This window comes from Haliaeetus albicilla, chromosome 1 (assembly GCF_947461875.1).
Source record: "Haliaeetus albicilla chromosome 1, bHalAlb1.1, whole genome shotgun sequence".
In the NCBI taxonomy this organism is placed as follows: Eukaryota; Metazoa; Chordata; class Aves; order Accipitriformes; family Accipitridae; genus Haliaeetus; species Haliaeetus albicilla.
The window spans coordinates 9,752,949-9,772,260 of record NC_091483.1 but is presented as its reverse complement, the minus strand read 5'-3'; the positions used below and the strand labels follow the sequence as shown (position 1 = coordinate 9,772,260).

Genomic DNA, 19,312 nt, shown 5'->3' with positions numbered 1-19,312 from the left:
TCCATAGCTTCCACTAGCTTCTCTGGTGCCGCCCTGGCTGCCAGGCATCCCTTGCTCAGAGAGGCTTCTAGACCATTTTCTGCCCCCCCCCCCCCCCCCCAGCAATGAAGAAATCCCCAAAACCTGAAGTTCCATGGGGCGAGGCCATGGGAAAGGCTACCAAGAAGGTGACAGCGGCCAGGTGGCCTTGCCCAAGCTGGTCCTGTAGACCTGCTGTTGGTGGGGACGCCACTGCGCTGCATGTTCGCGACCCTTTCTGGGGAGCACTGTGAGACAGCCGAGACTTTTCGAGTCTTCCCCGCTGCACTCTCCACTTTTTCCTGCTGTGGGCTAGGACATGGATATCCTGCCTGAGAGGGGCTGTCCTGCCCACCTGCAGGATGCTGTCGCCCTCCTGTGGGGACTGCCGTGCCCCCAACAGGGTCATAGCCCAGCCAGCTGCGCCAGCCCCAGACATGGGGCAAGATATTGTCCTTACGGCACTTTTTCACCTTCACAGTTAAACCCTAAGAAAGAAAACTCCCAAATGGTCCTTTGGGCTTGAACTACATCAGCTTGGGTTGATTTCATTTGAATCTATTCATTAACACAAGGCATTAACTTTCATTTCAAATAGTCTAAGTGGCTATGTAGCATAACTCAGTAAAAAAAAAAAAAAAAACCAACTCTTAAACCTAAATAAATAAGTAAGTAGATATAATAGTCAATTTCCTGGAATAATCCAGTGTAATTGCCTTTGGCAGTAGCAGCCCTTACACACACACCAGCAGCTTCTGAAGCCTAATGCTGATGTTATGTTACCTAAATTATTCAAGGCTTGGTTACAGAGAAAACTTCTAGCAAGTGGAGAGGATAAGTTGGGTTTCAAGTGTAAAATTCTTGCTTGAGGAGGCGAAGGGCTCTTCTGAGCCTCTGCCCTATCTGCTGCATAACACAGGGCCGTGCCCTGCTGTCATAACCTGACTACCCTGAGGGGTTATGCATTGGTAAAGGTTCAGGCCATCCAAGACGGATCTGGGTCATAACAGTACTCTGATTCCTCCCGAGGCACCTTACTTCAACCTAACTCTTTAAGGTGGGTATACATACAGTACCTGGCCAATGTCCATAGGATGACGTTTGAAAACAGGAGATAAAAGAAAAGTACCCATTGGGCTCCAGTAGGAAGAGAATTAAACCGATCAAATATTGCAATTACCAATATATGTACACTTCATTAAGCATCTAAATACTCGCTAATGCTTACTCTGTTAGATCTGACAGATCTAGGTCTATTCAGATAATCATAGGTAAAAGCAGTTATGAACTTAATAGTAAGAAGAGCAATGATGATACAGGTAACACGCAAGCTTGCAATTAAGGCAACTGGCAGCACCATACGGTCAAGCGTCCCAGGCCGGGAGGATGTCCCACACTAGTGAGATCCTCAGCTGGCTCTGTCCTGAAGTCATCTCTTATAGAGTTGCTTTACCTGCGTGCAATTATTTGCAGCTCTGATCCAAAAGCAAACCACAAACCACAGGCCAAGTTCATAAAACCATGTAAAGGTCCGTCACAGAGTATACATTTCCAACTTCGGGAGTTAAGCGCCCGCTGTGGCAAGGTGCTTGTGGTTTCATGTCAGCAAAGTTTGCAATGAGACAAAAGGGGTGGAGGGGTCGGTCAGCACATCTGCCACGGCATGAACACTCCCGCCTCCAAATGCCAGCCCAGCACTGGTTTAATTGCCCCTTAAAAACATGCAAGGCAAAATGCGACAAGACATAAACAAGCCAGCGAAGCTCTGTTCAGTGAGCTTGTGTGTGAAGCTGTAGCCCCGGCCATACCTGAGCTGCCACGTGCTCCGCCAGCCCTCTGCTTATAGGAACCAACCCTGGTTCCCACAAGACATATGTGTGTGGGTATGGGGAACCCCAGCCAAACCGTGCCAGGCTACAGCAACACCCTACCAGACAGCCTCGCGGGGAAAGTACACCAGGCTTTCAACATCTCTTGTTTTTTTCACTCACAAGAAGATTTATTTCACAGTATTAGCAGAGTAATAGCACGCTGGATTCAACCTCTCAGGTGACTGCAGAGCAACACTGTGTCCCTGTACTCGTGCAGGCACAGGGTGCCCTGGGGCCAGCCGGTCCCTGGGGAAATGCACCCCACGCCACCCCAGGAGCTTGCAAAAAAGCCTTTGCAATAAGGATTTGTGGCCCGAAGGAGACCCACCTGCAGCAGGATGGGGAGGGGTGGCTGGACCCCAAGTCATGCTGCAAGGACATACCCCACATCCCTCTTGGAAGCATGCCCGCTCCTGGGGGAAGGTGCGAGCCTTGGCTGCCGGAGCACCTCTGCGCAGAGCTGAAAGCAGACTGTGTTATTACATGCATTCAACTGGCTTAATTTAATTAAGATGATAACCCAGGTACTGGGGGGAACCCAGATGCTGCTGGGTGACATGCACGCCTTCCCCATGGGCACAGAAGCAACCGGGGTCGCTCAGAAGCCACTTCACCAGCCCCAGCACTGGAAAAACACCAGACTGGCACGCTGCAGCTCCTGAGACGCCACGGCTGCAGACAGCGATAGGAAAGGGCAAAGCTGAGCCAAGACCCCAAGATGTTTCATTTCAGAGGAGCCTGAGCACAGCTTGCCCTGCAGCGCATCCCCGTGTTTCTGTGGGCAGAGGCAGGCAGCAGGCTTGCAGGACAACAACAAACAGCCGCTGCCCTAATGGATTAGTTTGGTCTATTAAGTCAAAACACAGCGTAAACTGTGCAGCTGGAAGAGGGACATGATGCTGAACGCAACAGGCCATGGGCACGGGCTGGTCCCAGGTGTGCCACAGCGTTCGCACACCGTGTTCAGCAACTCTCCTGCAATTACCCAGTCATACCACCAACACAGGACACACTGGTGCATCCCCAGGCATGTGCAGTCACCCCTGACAACAGTCGAGACCCCCTTAAAAGAAGGCAAACTCACAAACCTCCCCAGAGCAATGCAGAGGGATTTCTGACAGGCAGCTGGTACCGAAGGGGGAACTGCTCTGGAAACACGGGTGTATTCGCACTTCAGCGCATGTCCATACACACCCAGCATCTCTTTTGCACAATGAGGCCTCTTGGGACCCTGCAGGCTGTCTGTGCCCAGGGCTGCAGCACATCCCCAGGGTAAGCGAAGCTCTAAAGGCATCGCTGCAGACAAGGGCTGGGCCAAGGCAAGGGACTGGAGACAGGCAGTGCTGCGCTCCCGGCCAGCTGTGCCCTCTTCACACCTGTGGCACAGGAAAGAGAAAACAACCAGTTAACACTTAATCCTTGAGTGGCACAATGTCCAGCTGTTATAACGGATAATAGGTAAGGAAATAAACATTAACAAGTGAAAAAAAACCCCTCTCTTCAAAAACATCCAAAGCAAGCCAGGTGTTTTCCAGCATCTTGCAGAACAGCACCATATTTGACAGAAACTTTCCCCATGGGTGTATTTGTTTTAAACCCACCATCAATATCTTCTGTACTGGGCAAGATCTTTTTCCCCTCCGAGTAACACCTTAGCAGCAGGGTCTGGTTTTGGCTCCAAAGTAGAGAACAAGCACTGCATAGCTCTTATTATTTTCAAAACGAGTAAATTATTTCAGTCTTTTCTCTGATATCCGCAGCCAAATAACTCATTTTTAAGAGCAGGGTATTACAATGAAATCTTAATAGCGGCTTTTTCAATTTGAACAGCTTGCGCAATTACAGGTTAACTAGCGATACACACCTTGCAAAGAGGAGCCCAGCCTACTCAGGAGCAACCACAGCAAATGGTGTCACTGACCAGGCAGCAGACTTTCATGCCTCCATCACGCCAGCACACTGCTCTGCATCTCCACGCTTAGCAGAAAAGCCAGCAGAGAGATTTTTGGGCAACCTCTCAGGCTGCGCTCAGGCATCGCACCAAGGGCTTGCCGTGAGCCGGGGGGATGCTCTGGGGGAGCTGGGAGGGGACTGATGCCCGTGAAAGACTTGCTCAGACACCTCTGTTCAGATCTAAGGAAAAAAATCTGGGTGAAAACAGCTCTGTTCAGCCTGCATCCATGCAGCCTGGGAGTTCAGCTGCCCATGTCCGATCGCACGGGTGGTAATCCACAGCTGAACCTGCTGCCGCATGAAGCCAAAGGCAAAGCTCCCACTGGCTTCGGCGGGGGCAGGATCAGGCCCCAGGGCAGGCAGCTGCGCTTGGCTTCAGCCCAGGGATTTGCGAGCTGCGGGTCTGCTGCCTGTGGCTGCCTGACTGCTGCTTGTTGTATTAAAAACGAACAACCCCCCCCCCAAATCACAGCTTTGCCCATGCGCATCACTGACACGTATTAGAATAAACACAATTCACATCTGCTTTCAAGTAGTAACTACCAGGGATGCAAGCCTGCCTGCTGCACACCGGTAACAGCATTAATATCAACATTTGTTATAATTATTATTATTATTTGCAGCGTGAAGGACCTGCTGTGGCCAAGTCCTGAGCCCCGATAGCCCAAGGGAAACTCTCGTCACCCTCCTTCGTACAATACCCAACCACACAGGACCAAGAGTGCTGCCTGCTCTTATTATGTGATGCCATGCTTGTCCAGATAGCATCAGCTGGCTTTTATTTGTCCCTTCTGATCTCAATAGCCTAAATAAAGTCTAACGTCTTCGATTAAGTTTCCTGCCCACAAGTCCTGTACATTTTTGGTATTTACATAGAGGAACAGCGGGAGCTGTGTGTACCAGTAGTAGCACAGGGTACCTGCTGTACCACCCGTACGTCGTGCGACAACGTTTTTAAGGGTCTGACCGCGCAGGCAGATGCTCCTGAGCCCAGACAGAGCCCACGGACAAAGCCCCGGGACTTAGCACTGTGCCTGCAGCCAGGGCCGAAACCACAGGGTGGAAGAGCAGGGTGCTACGGGGTACTGCCAGGGCAGGACAGGGCCCCTGCCCACCACAGAAGCACATGCAGCTGCTTGGCTGTGACAGGCCATGAAGTATTTGGATGTAATCTTAGAGAAGCTGTACGCTCCGAGGTGCCCAAGACCCTGCAATACTTACCCGTGGGCCAGACCCGGAGGACGCAAAGCAGCAGCTCTTTAGCAACACTGGGTCCCGACAACCGAAGTGAATGCATGAGGTCGGGGAAGGGGCGGGGAACATCACTTGCCCCCCCCCCCTTTTCTAAGTCCCCCCCCAGGCTCCAGGGAAGGCTCTGAGCCCCGCAAACAGCCCCGGGGCTGCTAGAGAAACGGAGCTGCCCCGAGAAAGGAACCGGGAGCACCACGCAACCCCCTCCTCCCCCCAACCGAGGACCCCCCCCCCTCGCCGACCACCTCACCACGCTCCCCGCCGAGCCGGGCCCGCCGGCGGCCCCGCTAGATGGCGGTGCCCGCCCGCCTGCGCCGCCCCCGGCAGCGAGCGCCCCGCCGGGGGGAGTCCCATGCCGGTGCCGGCACCGGCACCGGACCACCTTAGAGCAGAACGCCGCAGAGATGTTACCGCCGTTGAGAGGGTGAAAAAACTCCGGGAGAGTAATTAGGGCCTCGCCCCCGCAATTAATTGCGGCCAGGTGGAGCCACGCGTGTTCCTGACGGCAAAAGAACGGCAGTCGGGAGGTGCCGTTTAGAGCATCTCGCCTGGGTTGGGGTGCGCTGAGGGAGCGAACGGCATCAGAAGGAAGCTGGGGGGGATGACCGGGACGGGGACGTGATTCCAGCACAGCCTACGAGTGGCGGGGAGTAATCCGAACGGAAAACGAGTCGTACGGGGGGGGACACCTCCTGACTCTGACGCCACTTTCCTATCAGGGACCCCGCTCTGTGCTCTTTCGACGTACGGCAGGGCCAGCGCTGGTTGATCAGCCCCGGCTCTTTCCGGGAAGAGACAAGAAGGCTCCAAGTATGCGGAGTTTTTAAGCGTGCCTTAGTTGAAGCTCCAGCCAGCTTCCCCCGGAGCTCTAAAAGCTCTGCAGCGGGTCCGGGCACCTCACGGCAAACTCCGCAACCCGCTGCAGCCGACGCGGTGGTACCCCCAGCCCCACTCGCACAAAGCCCGGGGGGCTCCCCATCTCTGACCTGGGCTTCTGCCTCGCACCCCTCCTCCTGCGGGGTATCCTCCCTGACGGCAACCCGCCTCGCCGGAGTGACGCCAGCCTATGCGTGGAAGTGGGTTTGCCGCACATCACCACGCCGCTGCCTCGGCTAGTGCTCGCCCTTGCAACCCCAAAATATACGAAATGTCTGACACGAAATGCACCCGCTGCGGGTGGTGCCCGCAGGACCCAGCTGTCCCCTCCCATGCCCACGGAGGATCCCCCTTTCCTGAGCCCTCCCGTGTGTCCCTGGCTGCGCTCCCATCACCCAATAATGCACCGGGGCAGAGGGGATCTCACCCCCGGACCCCCCGAACGCTCCCCATCCCAGGTCACGCCGGGCTGGGGGCTTCTTTGGGCCCTGTGCAACCCCCGGGGGCTTTGCCCACAGCCAGGGCCCGCGATCCCCCCACCCTGCAAGCGGGGGACCACGCACTGCCCGGGGGGTGGGGATGCGTGCGTGTCTGTCAGTAAAGTCTCCTGGCAGGGGTGGGTGGGTGGCATGGAGCAAAGGAGAGGTCCGAGAGGGGCTGGGAGGCGAAGGGGAAAGGGAAAGGAAAAGGAAACGAGAAAGGAAAAGGGAAAAGGAGAAATAGAGAGGAGAGAGAAAAGAGAGGAAGAAAGGGGGGGAAACAAAAAGACAGAAAGGCAAAAAGAAAGAAACGAAACCAAAAACGCGAAAGGAAGACGAAGGGAAGGACAGGATGAAAGAGAGACAAAGAAACGGCGAATAAAATGCGGGGTGAAACTAAGGATGAACAGACATAAGGATGTAAGAGAGGCCGAAGGAAGGAAGGAGAGAAGGGAAGGAGAGCAGAGAGGAGAGCGGCGGCGTCTCCCCCATTCCCCGCAGCCCGGCCCGCTCCCGGCCCGCAGCCGTGGGGACGCCCCGCTCCCCACCGCCCACCCCCACCCCTCCCCCGGCATCGATTAACGTCCAGGTGCTTTGAAGAAAATAAAGTCATTTATTGTCAAAGCATCCAACATACCCAGATAAACTATAAAGTTTAATAAATCTTTTCGAGAGGGGGAAGGAAAAAAAAAAAAAACCAAAACCAAAACCCAAAAACCGAACCGAAAAGGAAAGGTAACACGGAACTATCGAGACTCCATTTCACGGGCACCAAGTGACACTCTGTAGGAAAAGGGACGCGGGCGGCGGGGGCCGGGCGGGCGGGAGGCGCCCGGTGCATGCAGGACCCCCACCCGCTGCCCCCGCCGGCCCCGCCGCGCTCCTCCCCGCCTTTAGCTTTATATCTAAAATAAAAATTTACCCCGACATATAATTATTATTACATCTAAACCATAAGTGCTTAATAATTTAAGTAGAAACGTATGACAAATGCATCAATATGTTGCAATATATGACATTTTAAAAAATGTATTTTTTAAGTCATTTGCTTTTTTTTTTCCCCTTCGTCTGTTTTTTTTTTTTCCCCCGGTGCTTTTATTCTTTTTTTTTCTTTTTCTTTCTTTCTTTTTTTCTTTCGTCTTCTTTTTTCTTCTCCTTCTCCCCTGCCGCCCTCCCCGCCCCTCCCCGGAAAGTGAAAATGCGTGCATCGAAAGGAAAGGAAAGAACGCGGCGGGCGGCCGCTGCCCTCCGCGGCGGGTGGGTGGGTGGGTGGGGGGTGATCCCCGGGATTTTGGGGGGGGGGTGTCCCCGCTAGTTGTGCGAGGTCATGTGGCGGGAGAGGTGGTGGCGCTCGCGGAAGGACTCGTTGCAGATGGGGCACTTGAGCTTCTCCTCGCGGCGCCGCTTGACGAGGGGCTCCAGCGCGTACTCCTTCTTGTGGTGGGAGCGCATGTGGTACACCAGGTCCGAGGTCATGCGGAAGGAGGCGTTGCACTTGGCGCACCAGTTCTGCGCCGGCAGGCACAGCGAGGTGAACGACGGCGGCAGCAGCGTCAGCGCCGACGGCAGCTGCAGCTGCAGCGGCCCCGCCGCCGCCGCCGCCACCGCCGCCGCCGCCGAGCTCTTGGGCCAGAAGGCGGTGGCGTAGAGGAAGGGGCTCTGCTTGGGCAGCCCCCCCCCCGCCGCCGCCGCCGCCGCCCCCCCCGCCACCCCCCCCGCCGCCGCCGCCGCCGCCGCCGCCGCCGCCCGCCGCCTCCCCGCCGCCCGGCAGCTTGACGGCCAGCGCCTCGGCGGCGTAGAGGCGGGCGGGGGCGGCGGCGCCGTCGGGGCAGGGCTCGCCCAGCCCGCCCAGCTTCTGGCCCAGCACCAGCGGCGGGACGTGCGGGAAAGAGCGGGCGGGCTGGGAGAAGGCGCTCTTCCGCTCCTCCGCCCCGCCGCCGGGGCCGCCCCCCAGCTGCGGCACGGTGGTGAAGGCGCTGCCCCGAGCCGGGCTGCCCCCCTCCAGGCGGGCGGACAGCGGGCCCCCGGGGCCGCCGCGGGGGCACAGCCCCGGCTCGCCGCCGCCCACCCCCGGGGCGGCGGGGGAGGCGCGCTCCTGGCCCTCCTCGGGGCCGCCGCCGCCGCCGTCGGGCTCGGGGCCGCGGGCCGCCTTCTTCACCTCCACGAAGGCGCTGCGCTTGGCCTCGCCCGTCTCCGGGCTGGGCGGCGCGAAGAGGCGGCCGCCCTCCTCCAAGCCGCAGTAGGAGCCGGCCGCCCGGTACTGCTGCTGCGGAGCGCACACCGGCTCCTCCTTGGGCGCCGAGGGCAGCCCCGGCCGCTCCGCCGGGAAGCGGCCCCGCGCCGCCGCCCCGGGGCCCCGCTCCTCCTCCTCGGGGTACCGCCGCTTGGCTTTCCCGGCCGCCGCCTCGGGGCCGCCCTCGGGGGGCGCCGGCCGCCCCGGGGACCCGCCGTGGCCGCCGCGGGAGTTCTCCAGCTCCCGCGCCAGGTTGTGGAAGTCCGTGGAGGGCTTGGTGCTGGCGGCGGCGCTGCCGCCGTCGGCCCCGGGGAAGGGGTGGTGGAGCGGCCCGCCGGGCTTGCAGTACTTGCCGGCCTCCTGCTCCTTGCCGCCGGCCGCCTCCTTGCCGCCGGGGGCCTCGGCGGCGGGGCCGGTGTCGGGGCCGTGCAGCCTCTTGGGGCAGCGGAACCGGAGGTGGGCGGCGAAGGGCAGCTCGAACTGGAAGCGCTGGCTGCACTCGGGGCAGGCGAAGGGCGGCGAGCCTGCGGCCAGGCACACGCACACGCGGGACGGGACACACAGAGGCGGGGGCACCGTCAGCCGGGGCCGGCGCCGGCGCCGGGCCTTTCCCCGGGGGAGGAAGGGGAAAGGGGGCGGGGGATCCCTACGCCGGCCGCCTTCCCCCCCGACCACCACCACCTACCGCCCCGCCGTCACCCCGGGCGGGGATCCCCGCCCAGCCTCTCCTCCCTCCACCCCGACACGGCGGCCCCCGGTCACCCGGGGCCGTGGGGAGGGGGCGCTGGGCGGCCGCGCGGGGAACCCACCGTTGCTGCGGGCGGGGGCCCGGGCGGGGCTGAGCAGCAGCAGCTCCGTGAGCTCCTTGCCGTACCACACCAGCAGCTCCTCGTCCTTGGCGATGCGGCGCAGGGAGCGGTAGAAGAGCTGCCCGCTCTTGATGTAGGCCTCCAGGTTCTGCTCCTCCCGCTCCCGCGCCGACTGCACCAGCCGCAGCCACATCAGACCCTCCGACGAGCCGTTGGCCGCCGACGTGTCCACCTGCAAACGCCGCTTCAATAAACGCGCACGGACGGACGGACGGAGGGACCGACCGACGGAACGGGGCCGGGCAGCCGGCGGGAGCGGCTCTGCCCTCGCCGGCGGCGGGGCGAAAGCATGCCGGCGGCGGCGGCGGAGGAGGAGGCTCCCGCCCGGCTCGGCGGGGCCGTGGCAAGCAGCGGGCGGCCCGACGGGGCTGCGCTCCGCGGCGGGGATGCGCTCGGGCACCGGCCGTCGGGGCGAGCGGCGGCGGCTGGCCGGCTCCCCGGCTGCGGGGCGAGCGGCTGTGCCCGGCAGATAAGCGGCTCTTACCCGAAAGATGTAGGGGACGGTGCGCTTGTCGGTGGACTTGAGGGCGATGAAGGCAATGCTGTCGTACAGGGACGTGTGGCTCAGGACGCAGGGGCCGAAAATGGCATTTTCCGGAATGTCGCAGGTGGTGTAAACGCTGGTGAAAATGTCAGTCAAGCACTGCTGGACCGTCTTGGCGTCCCCGTCCCATATTCCCCTCTGGACGCCGGTGTCCTCCATGCCTGCGGGCGGAGAGAGAGGCCGAGCAGAGCCGTTACAGCGCGGCGGGGCTCCGCCGCAGCGCTGCGCGGAGATGCGGCCGCCACCCGCCGGGGAACACAAAATAAAATTTGAAAAAAAACTACGATTAACAACAACAACAAAAAAGAAATAAAAATAAGAGGCAGGCGAGCACTTTCGCCGCTCTGGAAAAAAATTAAAGGAAGCGAGATGCTCCGCGAGCGGGAGGCGAGATGCGGGGAAGCTGCCGCGATGATTTATTTATCAACGAGCCCGGCTGCGAGCGCGACGGGAGCCGGCTCCGGGCAGCGACCGGGCAGCCGCGGGGAGCGGCGGGGGGGAACCCAGCGGCCGGCTCCGGTCACGGACGGGGGTCGGACAAAAAGGGGCAACCGTCTGCGGGCCTCCGCCCGAGGCGGGGAGCGGGGCTCCCGGCCGGTGTGCCCCCCCCACCCCGGGCTCCGGGGCCCCTGCAAGAGAGGAGCCGGGCCGGTCTCCGGGCTGTGACAGAATAGCAGAGCGAATGGGTTTCAAGTGGCTTGTCATTGTCGCTGATTGCATGTCAGCTCACCTCCCGCTCCGCTCGACAAGAGGGAACGTATGTCTGCTCATTACCATAATCCAGCACTTTCCCTCCGAGACTTTAATTAAAAGCAGCAAGCAGAGGTAATTATTTTTACCTCGACACGCTTATTTATGGAGGAGGGTGAGCCCCGGCTCCCGTGCTGTAGGAGGGGACGGATGCAGGCGGAGGCGAGGCGGGCAGGGTGCGGGCGGCGGGCGGCGGGCAGCGGGACGGCGGCCGCCGGGCTGCCCGCGCCTCCCGCCGCGCTCCGCGATGCTGAGGCCGGGGAAGGAGCTAGGCGCCGGGCTGCGGGTGCCCTTGCCCTTTCCGACCCGATTAGCGTACGGCTGCCTTCCCCCCACCCCATCTGGCATCGAAATCGTTCATTTCGGGGCTCGCTCGGGAATAAATCTGTGTTTCTCTCGGTGCGCCTGTTTACACCCGAAGCCGCTCGCACCGGGCACGGCCCCGCCGAGCCGCCTTCCCCCCCACCCCCCACCCCCCCCCGCTTTCGGGAGACCACCGGCAGCTCGGCGCCCCCGGGAACTTCGCCCCCCGGAGCGGCGGCGTGGGCGGCGGAGGTTCCCGGCCCCCTCCACCCCGGGAACGGGGGTCGGGGGGAGGGCGCGTTCGCTGCCTCCCCGCCTCCCTCCTCGTTACGGTGCTGCCCGACGCATCCCTTTCCCCGAAGGGATTATTTCGCCAAACGAAACAAACGGCAGCGAGCGGCCCCCGCCAAACTTTCCACCCGCCCTCGCCGGGCCCCGCACGGCTCCCCACGACCCCGCATCTCCCCGTCTCCCCGGGTCGTCCCCCCCCCGGCCCCGCGGCTCTGCCTCCCCCCGGCCGCCCTTTGTCCGGGCCGGGCGACGCCGGGGCCGCTCCCCGAGCCGGAGCCGCCGGGCACCGCATCCCGGGCAGGGCCGCCGCGCCCCGGCCGCCGGCACAGCCATCTCCCGGCATTGTTCCCTCCTCCTCCTCCTCCTCCTCCTCCGGGGCTACCCCGCCGGCGCGGCGCGGCTCCGCTCCCCCCCGGGCCGGGCGCTGGGCCCGGCGGCAGCGCTGGGGGATGGCGGGGGCCCCTCCGCGGGTTTACTCACCAGGGAGAGGGGGAAGGTAATCCTCGCCCCGACAAGTGGCACAAAGACGGGCTCCTGCCTCCGCTGCCCCCGGCGCTATTGTATCAGTGCCGCTCCATGGCCGGGGAAGCGGCGGGCCGGGGGCCGGGGCGCGGGCGGCGGCGGGGAGCGGGCGGGCGAGGAGGGGAGGCGGCCGGGGAGGCGAGCGGTGCAGATGGACCCGATGCAGTGAGTGACTGGCACACAGACACACACTTTTTGTTTGCTGCACATAATCTGCCCAATGACGCGTGACAGCCCACGTCCCCTCCCTTTAACCCCTTCGGGGGCTGCCCGCTCGCTGCCCGCCCGCCCGCCCCTCACCTGGCTCCGCCGCCACCGGGTACCTGCGAAGGGGGGAGAAAGAGAGGGAGGGAAGGCCGGGGCGGGCCGGGGCGTACCCCCCCCGCCCCCGCCGACCCTTTGCCGTGGCAGCCTGCGAGTTTGGGGACCGCCGCTCCGGCCCGGCCTGGCAGGGGGGTGCGGGGCGAGGAGCCGGGGGGGGGGGGCCCGACGGGCGCTCCGCCCGGCGCCGGGGTCCCGGCGGCCGCCTTCCCGCTCTGCCCTCTCACCTGCCGGGCAGCGGCGAGCCCTCAGACACACGAATCGAAATCCACCCCTCCCCACCCCCCTCCGCCGGGTTTTATCCAAAGGCAGGCGGGGATGCCCGTGCGGCGGGGGCGGAGGGGGGAATTAAACGCCCGCCCGGCTCCGCAAACCCAGCTCTTCTGGGCTGCCGGCGGCCGAAGCGGGGAAGGCGTCCGGCGGAGGCCCGACGTGCCGCCGGGCACCGGGAGCGGGCAGCCCCGCCGGAGCCTTCCCCGGGCCGGCGTCCCCGCCCAGTCCGGAGCGGAAAACGGAACCGACGGGGCGGCCCCGGCCGGGCTGCCCCCCGCCCGCCGCAGAGCTCGCCGGCCCCGGGCTTCGGGGGCAGCGCCCGGGCTCGCACCCCCGCAGGCGCGGGGCGCGGGTATTTACGGACACGCACGCAGGTTTGGAAAGCAAAAGCATCCGCAGATGCTCTGTGCCAAAATAAGGTTTTTAGCGCACGGAAAAGTGTGTGCCGGTTCCTTCCTTACCGCCGTCATTTCAGACACAAAACAGAGGGGGGGAGAAATTAAAAATAGAATTTAAAGCCCCTTGAACTAAACAAAAGAAGAGACAAAGCGTTTTCCAGAGGCGAATGGAGCGTTGTTTGCAATCAGAGAGTGGGCTGATGTTTGGCTTTCAAATTCACTTATCCTCTACATAATTACGATTTTCCTTGCATTAGGATTAAAGGCTGCATATAATATGCTTTCAACATTTATCTTATTAATTCGACAAAACGCAGCGTCTCCTAAAACGGAGATTGTCATAACATTAAAAATATGGGAGTCTGTAAAAATTTGGATCTCAATTCCTGCTTCAAAGGGGGTTTTTGCCCCTTTTCCTGTTTTTTTTCTTTCTCCTTTTTTTTTTTTTTAAATGCTGCAGCTCTCGCTGTGTGATATAAATTGTCCGAATGACTGTCATTAGTAGGGGGGAAAGAAAACCTACGCGTTATTTTTATTCTCGAGAATTTTAAGGGACACCACGGTACATAAACTATCTCGAAATTGCTTCGACATTACCTCAGCTACCGAAATTCCCCGATACTAAAAAGAACCGTAGCGGCATTTACGAGCATTTATTCAGCCTCGGATGCTACCGTAAAAGTGAATCTCAGGCAACAGCGTCGCCTCAGCCCCGCAGAACAACACTTCGATGTACGCGGACTCTGCCCTTTTTAAGTTTATGCTTCCAAGTGCCACGACCGGGGAGCGCCCACAGCAAACCCCAACCGACCCCGGGTGCCTGGAAGAACCCGGTGCCGGTCTCGGCGGCGCTGGGAAGCCGGCCGTGCAAACCGGGCGGCATCCAAGTCCGCCGATTTGGGAGGCAGCCGCTCCCCCGGGCTCACCGAGAAGCCGCGCAGGGATTTTGGGGACGGGAGTGGGGACGCGGGGGACAGCGAAGGTGCGCCCGGGCCCGATCCGGCTCCAGCCCCGCAGGCGGGACGAAGGGGGCCCGGCCCGGCTCTGCCCGGCCCTAACCGGGGAAAGAGCAGCTCCCCGACCGCCAGCACCGGCCGTGCCTCCGGGCAGGTGCGCTGCCCGCCCCGGGGGGCCCTGCGAGCCCTGCCCGCCGCCCCCCCGACACCGCGGACGAACTACCTCGTTACCTACGGGCATGGTGTTACGCCAGAAAACCTCCCGCGGAGAACCGAGGGCGACCCGGGCTGCGGGGCCCCCGGCCGCCCAACGCCGCCTCCCCGCTGCTTCCAGCCCCCCAAAAGCGCAGCCCCGGCCCCGCAGCCCCCGGCGCCGCCGACGGCCCCCGCCCGGTACGGAGGCGCCCACCGACCACCGGCTCCCGGGGAAGGGGAGTCCCCGGCAGCGGCCGGGGAAGGGCCGGGGCTCCAACAGGCAAGACAGAGTCCCATGGACACGCGTGGGTCGACGGCCGTCGAGCCCCGGGGGGGCGGCCCGGGCTCTGCTGCTCCACAGCCAGGACCCCGATGGGGGGAAGAGGGCGGTTGTAGGGGCCAAGGGGCCAGTGAGCAGTGATGCCCAGCTGCTACTTTGCCTCTTTGTGGGAAGTGCCAGGTTTCTGCTCGTGATGAGTTACCCCAGGGATGGCTGCAAAGGACAGGGGGGTTCTGTCTCTCTGAGGATGTCAGGGCACCCTCCTGGCTGCGCTGGGGGGGGGGTCCTCTTTCCATCCCCAGATTTCACCCAGGAAGATGGGGCGGAAAGAAAGGAGCCAGGTGGGGCTGCGTAACCTGTTCTCGGAAACACCCTTGCATCCCTTGGGAAACACTGCCTCAAAGTTCTGACACACGCCAAGCCTAGGGATATACAGTTACTCCTCCGAGACACACACAGCTGATAGTCAGCTCACAGGTGACTGTATAGTACAGTCACCTGTGAAATAAAATCCCTGAGAAAATACACAAGTTCCCAGAAGCACACAAGCCCAGCCACAATCATTCAGGCGGTGCCGGGGGACCGCGGGGAGGAGGATGAAGGGATGCCCAAAGCTGCCTTGCTCCTATCTCTGCCCAGTGCTGCCAGAGGCAGGGCCAGCCTGTAGTCCTGGGGGGGGGGGGGTAGGGGTGGGCCACACGAGGTGGAATGGAAAAGAGACTCAGAACAAAACCGGGGGGGGGGGGGGGGGGGGGGGCGGGCCACAAGCTTTCCTGATGCCTGAAGAAATGCAAGCAGAATGGTTCCCTTCCCCCGAGAGAAACACCAGCAGCTAGGCCTCTGTAGTGGAAATAAATCGGGGCCTCCGCTGAATGACAAATCATCCTTTCTGCATTTAACTGTTACCGGGGTTGCGGACGGCGCCTTTCCTCGGAAGGTCCTGTGCCAGGGCATCACAGCAGCATCACCGCCACACTGCAGACCAGCAAACGGCGGCACGGAGGAGTGGTATTTCTCCCACCAGTAATCCTTCCAATAGGGGAAGGGGATACTTCTGGGACTCCTCAGCCCCACAACCAGCTGGACATTTCCCCACCACCAGGCCCTCACCAAGGATGAGGTACACAGGTAATGCCAGTCCTATCTCCTTTCCAGCTCAGCTCCCAAGCAAGCCCGCAGCCCCCGTCCTTTCTATTTCTGTCAACCCTTCAATCATATCTCACCGATGCTTGCAGCAGTGCCTGGGACTCCCAGGTCAAGTGACCACCACACTACAAAGCTGTAAAGCCCTTTTTTCCAGACGCCAGCTTTGGCTGTGGTTCACCCCAGAAGCAGCAAGCAGTCCTGCTGCCCCTGGAGCCTCAGGCAGCCACAGCAGGACTCAGCATCCCTTCCCCACCCGTTTTCTCACGACTCGGAGATGCCAAAAGTACCTCGGCTATTTCTTCAGCGCCTGATGGTGCTTGAACTTATCTTCTGCTTCTTCCCAAGCAAGCGAAGAAACTAGTCAGAAATATTAATTTCTATATTCACCAAAGGGTCACAAAAATTTTTTCATAACTGACCAGAAAGTAATTACATTCATTTATTACACTAAACGTAAAATAGGGTGGTTAGTTAAATGGTTAATATAGAGCCCCAAATCACTTCTTTCTGTCTCAAAATTATTTTTCTCAACCACGGCTTTCTGTTTCTCCTCCTTACTTGACCCGACAGCAGCACCAAGGCTTAAAACCTGGAAAGCTTTCATGTAGCTTTAGCTGCCTGAAAATGTTTAATAGCCTGATAGAGAATGTTATGGGATATACGGGAGAGGAAGGAGAGAGAAACGAAATGGGGAAACCCCTCTAGGACTGATATCTGCTTCTGCCTCCTGTACGCCCTTGGGCCTTTCTCTCCCTACGTGCCACCACCAGTGTCCCACGATGGGGCTGGAGCCCACCCTGCTGCACGGCCCTTGGTCATCCTCCCGCTTTGGCATCAGACCATACAGAAACCAGGACTCGACAGCTGACAGGCTGCGGCTGGCAGCGAGGGCTGAGCCTCCGTGGGGGCGACTGAGGGACAGTCCCATAGCCCCCGGCCCTGGGGGCTGCCCAGCGTGGGGCACAGCGGAGTCGGGCAGGGCTGGGCTCCCTCTCATTCAGGAGACCCAGGCTCCAGAGTGAGCGGGAGGCAGCCTGACCCGGGGAATCTCTCTGGTGGCCACATGGCCCCCGTGTTGTGGGGTTTATGAGGATGTCACTCAAAACTCCCCACCAGGACGCTGGGTGGCCGCTTTCCGGGTCACACGTGGACAAGCCTTGGCAGGAGCTGACTGCCCAGCATTTTCCCGTCACGCGAATGATCCGCATCTGGGGACGATCTTATCCTTCCCCACGCAGCCTGCGGGGCTGTGAAGGCCTCCGCTGCTTCTGTGAGTGACAGTCCCTAAAGTTTGCAGAGGTTTGCTAAACCCTGGCAGAGAGGGGGTGGGGAGAGCAGTGAAAGGACAGACAGACAGAGGGGGAGGGAGGAAAAAAAGAAAGATGCAGAGGATTTCAGCTCCAGCTCTGCTACAGCGACTTGACGTGGGGTGTGTGAAGGAGCCTGAAACTTAAAAAGATTTATTTTCTCTAGTCATAAATCTCATCCCGTTGTTCCTCTGACCAACCAAGCATGATAAAGTCCTTTTCCATAAAGTATTCAGTATTAAAGCCACAAAGCTCACCCAATCAGTAGCCATCTGCTTCTCCCATAACTGCTGCTCCAGAAGCAGGGAAAAGCAGCCAGAAGAGAAAGGGCACCACTGTTACGGCTCCGGGACAAATGAGGAGGCACTGAATAGCAGTCGAAACCTTTAGTTTGCCTTGTATATCTGTATCTATAGAGACAGAGGAAGAAAGGAAGCATTATATTGATACAACAATTGTAAAACAAAAAAAGGAAGAGGCATCTAAAGGGCAATACAGCAGGCATCAGAGGGCCCCACGTAGAAGGGATGCTAACAGATTTATAGAAACCTTTAATTGGTTTTCAATTGAAAGATAAAGAGACCGAGGAAAAAACCGGGAAGAGCGGCAGAGTGATCTGTGTTGCACTCGTGCATCGGCGCCCGATCTCGTGCAACCAGATCATTTCTTATTTTGATACGATACCTCTGGTATCAACCCCCACCCCTCCCCGCCTCCCTCCCTGAAAGCATCCCGACCAGCCCAGCCCAGCAACGCTGTGCTGAACTTGACTTTCAGCCGGCTGGGGTGGGGGGGAAGCAACCTTCCCTCCCCCCCCCGACCCTGCCACGTAGAGCTAATCGTGTCTGAACGTCCCAAAACCCAGCTGGTGCAAGCAGCAGCCCCGGGACACCGACTCCAACCTGGGCAGGCACCCCCCACGGGTGGTGGTGGGGGAAGGACAGGTTCTGGGGACACGTCTCCTGCAGGGCAGGGAATAAAAAGCAAAGGTGCGGGTTGTGGTTACGGGGCAGGTGGAAGACAGTCCTGCACGAAGCCGCAGAAGCAGAGAGGGGGGGGGGAGCGACGGACCAGCAGGTGACTTGACCGGGGCAGGGGCTGGGGGGGGTGGAGAGGGACGACAAACCCCGGCCGGGACAGCATCCCTCGGCCCCGGCGGGTGATTGGAGAAGGTGAATGACCGAGTTATCGAGTGCCGTAAGAGCAAAGATCTTGGCCCAAAACCCCCCCGCCGGCCGAATGAACTCGTACCCGGAGCCCTGCTCACCCGGTGCGGCGGCAGGGCGGGATTAGCGTGTCCCCCCCGTCGTCCCTCCCCCGTGATGCCACTCTCCGGGATTACGGCCGGGATTAGGAGGCAGCCCCGTCCCCTGCGGCGGCCGCTCCCCCGGCCGTACCCGGGGGGGGTGTGGTGTGGGGGTAAAGGGGCAGCCCCGAGGAGGCTGGAGGAGTTTCGGGGCGCAGGGGGATGGCGGGTGCCCCCACGGCTTTCCCCCGGCAAGGCAGCTGCTCTGCAGGGGAAATGCCGCCTTCCCTCCGATGGAGGGCAGGAGAGGAAAGACGAAGCCGAACATGCTGCCGGCGGCGAGATTCACGTCCCAGGCACATTCCCGCAGCAGACCCGGCTCCCGGGAGGGGGGGGGGGGGACGGGGACACACACACGGCACACGACTGCGCCTGCCGTGCTCGGCCCCCCCAGCCCCGCCGGCTGCCGCACCCCGTCCAGCCCCGGACCGGCGGGGAGGGCGAAGCGGGGACTCGAGGGGGCTGGGACCAGCTGGAGCCCAAGCCGAAAGCATAGGATGGTTTTTCTCTTCTTTTCCTTTTTTTTTTTTTTTTTTTTTTCTTTTTAGGTCCCCTGGCACGCGAGGGAAACCAGCACAAATACGATTTACGCACCCAATAAAAACACGGGCAAGGAGCAGGAGACACCGGCGGGCCGCCCTCCGTCACGCAGGTTTTGTTTCTCTCTTGCAGAACTGTGAGCGAGACTGAATGCTGCGTTGAAGGCAGAAGTTAAGCTGTGGCTTTTCCCGAGCACTGTCGTGTCCAGCAGCACTGTATTATGTCAAAAATCTGGCATGGCAGCCAGTGGCACATCTGCTAGGTGTGGATGACATTCATTAGCCAAGGTTCTCTGCTAAACGGCCTGCCAGAGTCTCAGCAGTAATGCCCAATGCCAATCACTCATCTGCTGCCAGCTCAAAGGCAATCCTGCTTCAAGGATGGCTTCCTTCCATGCTGGCAGGAGAAACAGAGGAAACAATGCATTTAGATGTTTGGGATGTGAGCGAGGCTGCACATGGGAGCAGCAAGCAGATGTAGCAGAAGAGGAGATGAAGTTGTGAAGTGTCATTTAATAATTGCAGCACACGAGAGATGTCCTGGCAAGTCGAGCTTTAGGAAGGGGAAGCGTTAACCCCTTTCCGAACCACAGGGCAGAGAATGGTGGATGCTTCTTGAAAGGAAAGGTAG

At 60.4% G+C, this 19,312-nt stretch overlaps 2 protein-coding genes across 4 annotated transcripts; one reads left to right on the top strand and one right to left on the bottom strand.

Moving 5' to 3' along the window:
- Positions 1-7,041: 7,041 nt before the first annotated feature.
- Positions 7,042-19,078, bottom strand: PRDM8 (PR/SET domain 8). Of its 3 annotated transcripts, none has more exons than XM_069778928.1 (5): positions 18,737-19,078; positions 17,094-17,246; positions 10,035-10,255; positions 9,491-9,722; positions 7,042-9,205 (listed from the first exon to the last, which is right to left on the bottom strand). In XM_069778928.1, exons 3-5 carry the CDS (start codon positions 10,251-10,253, stop codon positions 7,485-7,487), a joined length of 2,172 nt encoding a protein of 723 aa, XP_069635029.1. In that variant the 5' UTR covers positions 10,254-10,255; positions 17,094-17,246; positions 18,737-19,078; the 3' UTR covers positions 7,042-7,484. The 3 variants fall into 3 exon arrangements, with proteins under 3 accessions (XP_069635029.1, XP_069635037.1, XP_069635047.1); XM_069778946.1 differs by lacking the exons at positions 17,094-17,246; positions 18,737-19,078 and adding an exon at positions 11,919-12,190 and having other exon boundaries at positions 7,628-8,144; positions 8,185-9,205; XM_069778936.1 differs by lacking the exons at positions 17,094-17,246; positions 18,737-19,078 and adding an exon at positions 11,919-12,149.
- Positions 10,995-18,638, top strand: LOC138685142 (basic proline-rich protein-like). Its single transcript, XM_069782342.1, has 5 exons — positions 10,995-12,125; positions 12,195-12,279; positions 12,372-12,928; positions 13,724-14,383; positions 18,339-18,638. Exons 1-5 carry the CDS (start codon positions 10,995-10,997, stop codon positions 18,636-18,638), a joined length of 2,733 nt encoding a protein of 910 aa, XP_069638443.1.
- Positions 19,079-19,312: the final 234 nt, after the last annotated feature.

What these genes read in the sequence shown, in the direction of transcription:
- LOC138685142 (XM_069782342.1), top strand. Translation starts at nt 10,995, where the DNA reads ATGCAGGCGGAGGCGAGGCGGGCAGGGTGCGGGCGGCGGGCGGCGGGC. An exon ending in ATTTACGGACACGCACGCAG is followed by an intron (nt 12,929 to 13,723) that starts GTTTGGAAAGCA and finishes TATGCTTCCAAG; the next exon opens with TGCCACGACCGGGGAGCGCC. An exon ending in AAGGGCCGGGGCTCCAACAG is followed by an intron (nt 14,384 to 18,338) that starts GCAAGACAGAGT and finishes TCCCCCGGCAAG; the next exon opens with GCAGCTGCTCTGCAGGGGAA.
- PRDM8 (XM_069778928.1), bottom strand. Translation starts at nt 10,253, where the DNA reads ATGGAGGACACCGGCGTCCAGAGGGGAATATGGGACGGGGACGCCAAG. An exon ending in CCGTCCCCTACATCTTTCGG is followed by an intron (nt 9,723 to 10,034) that starts GTAAGAGCCGCT and finishes CGGCGTTTGCAG; the next exon opens with GTGGACACGTCGGCGGCCAA. An exon ending in GGCCCCCGCCCGCAGCAACG is followed by an intron (nt 9,206 to 9,490) that starts GTGGGTTCCCCG and finishes GCCTGGCCGCAG; the next exon opens with GCTCGCCGCCCTTCGCCTGC.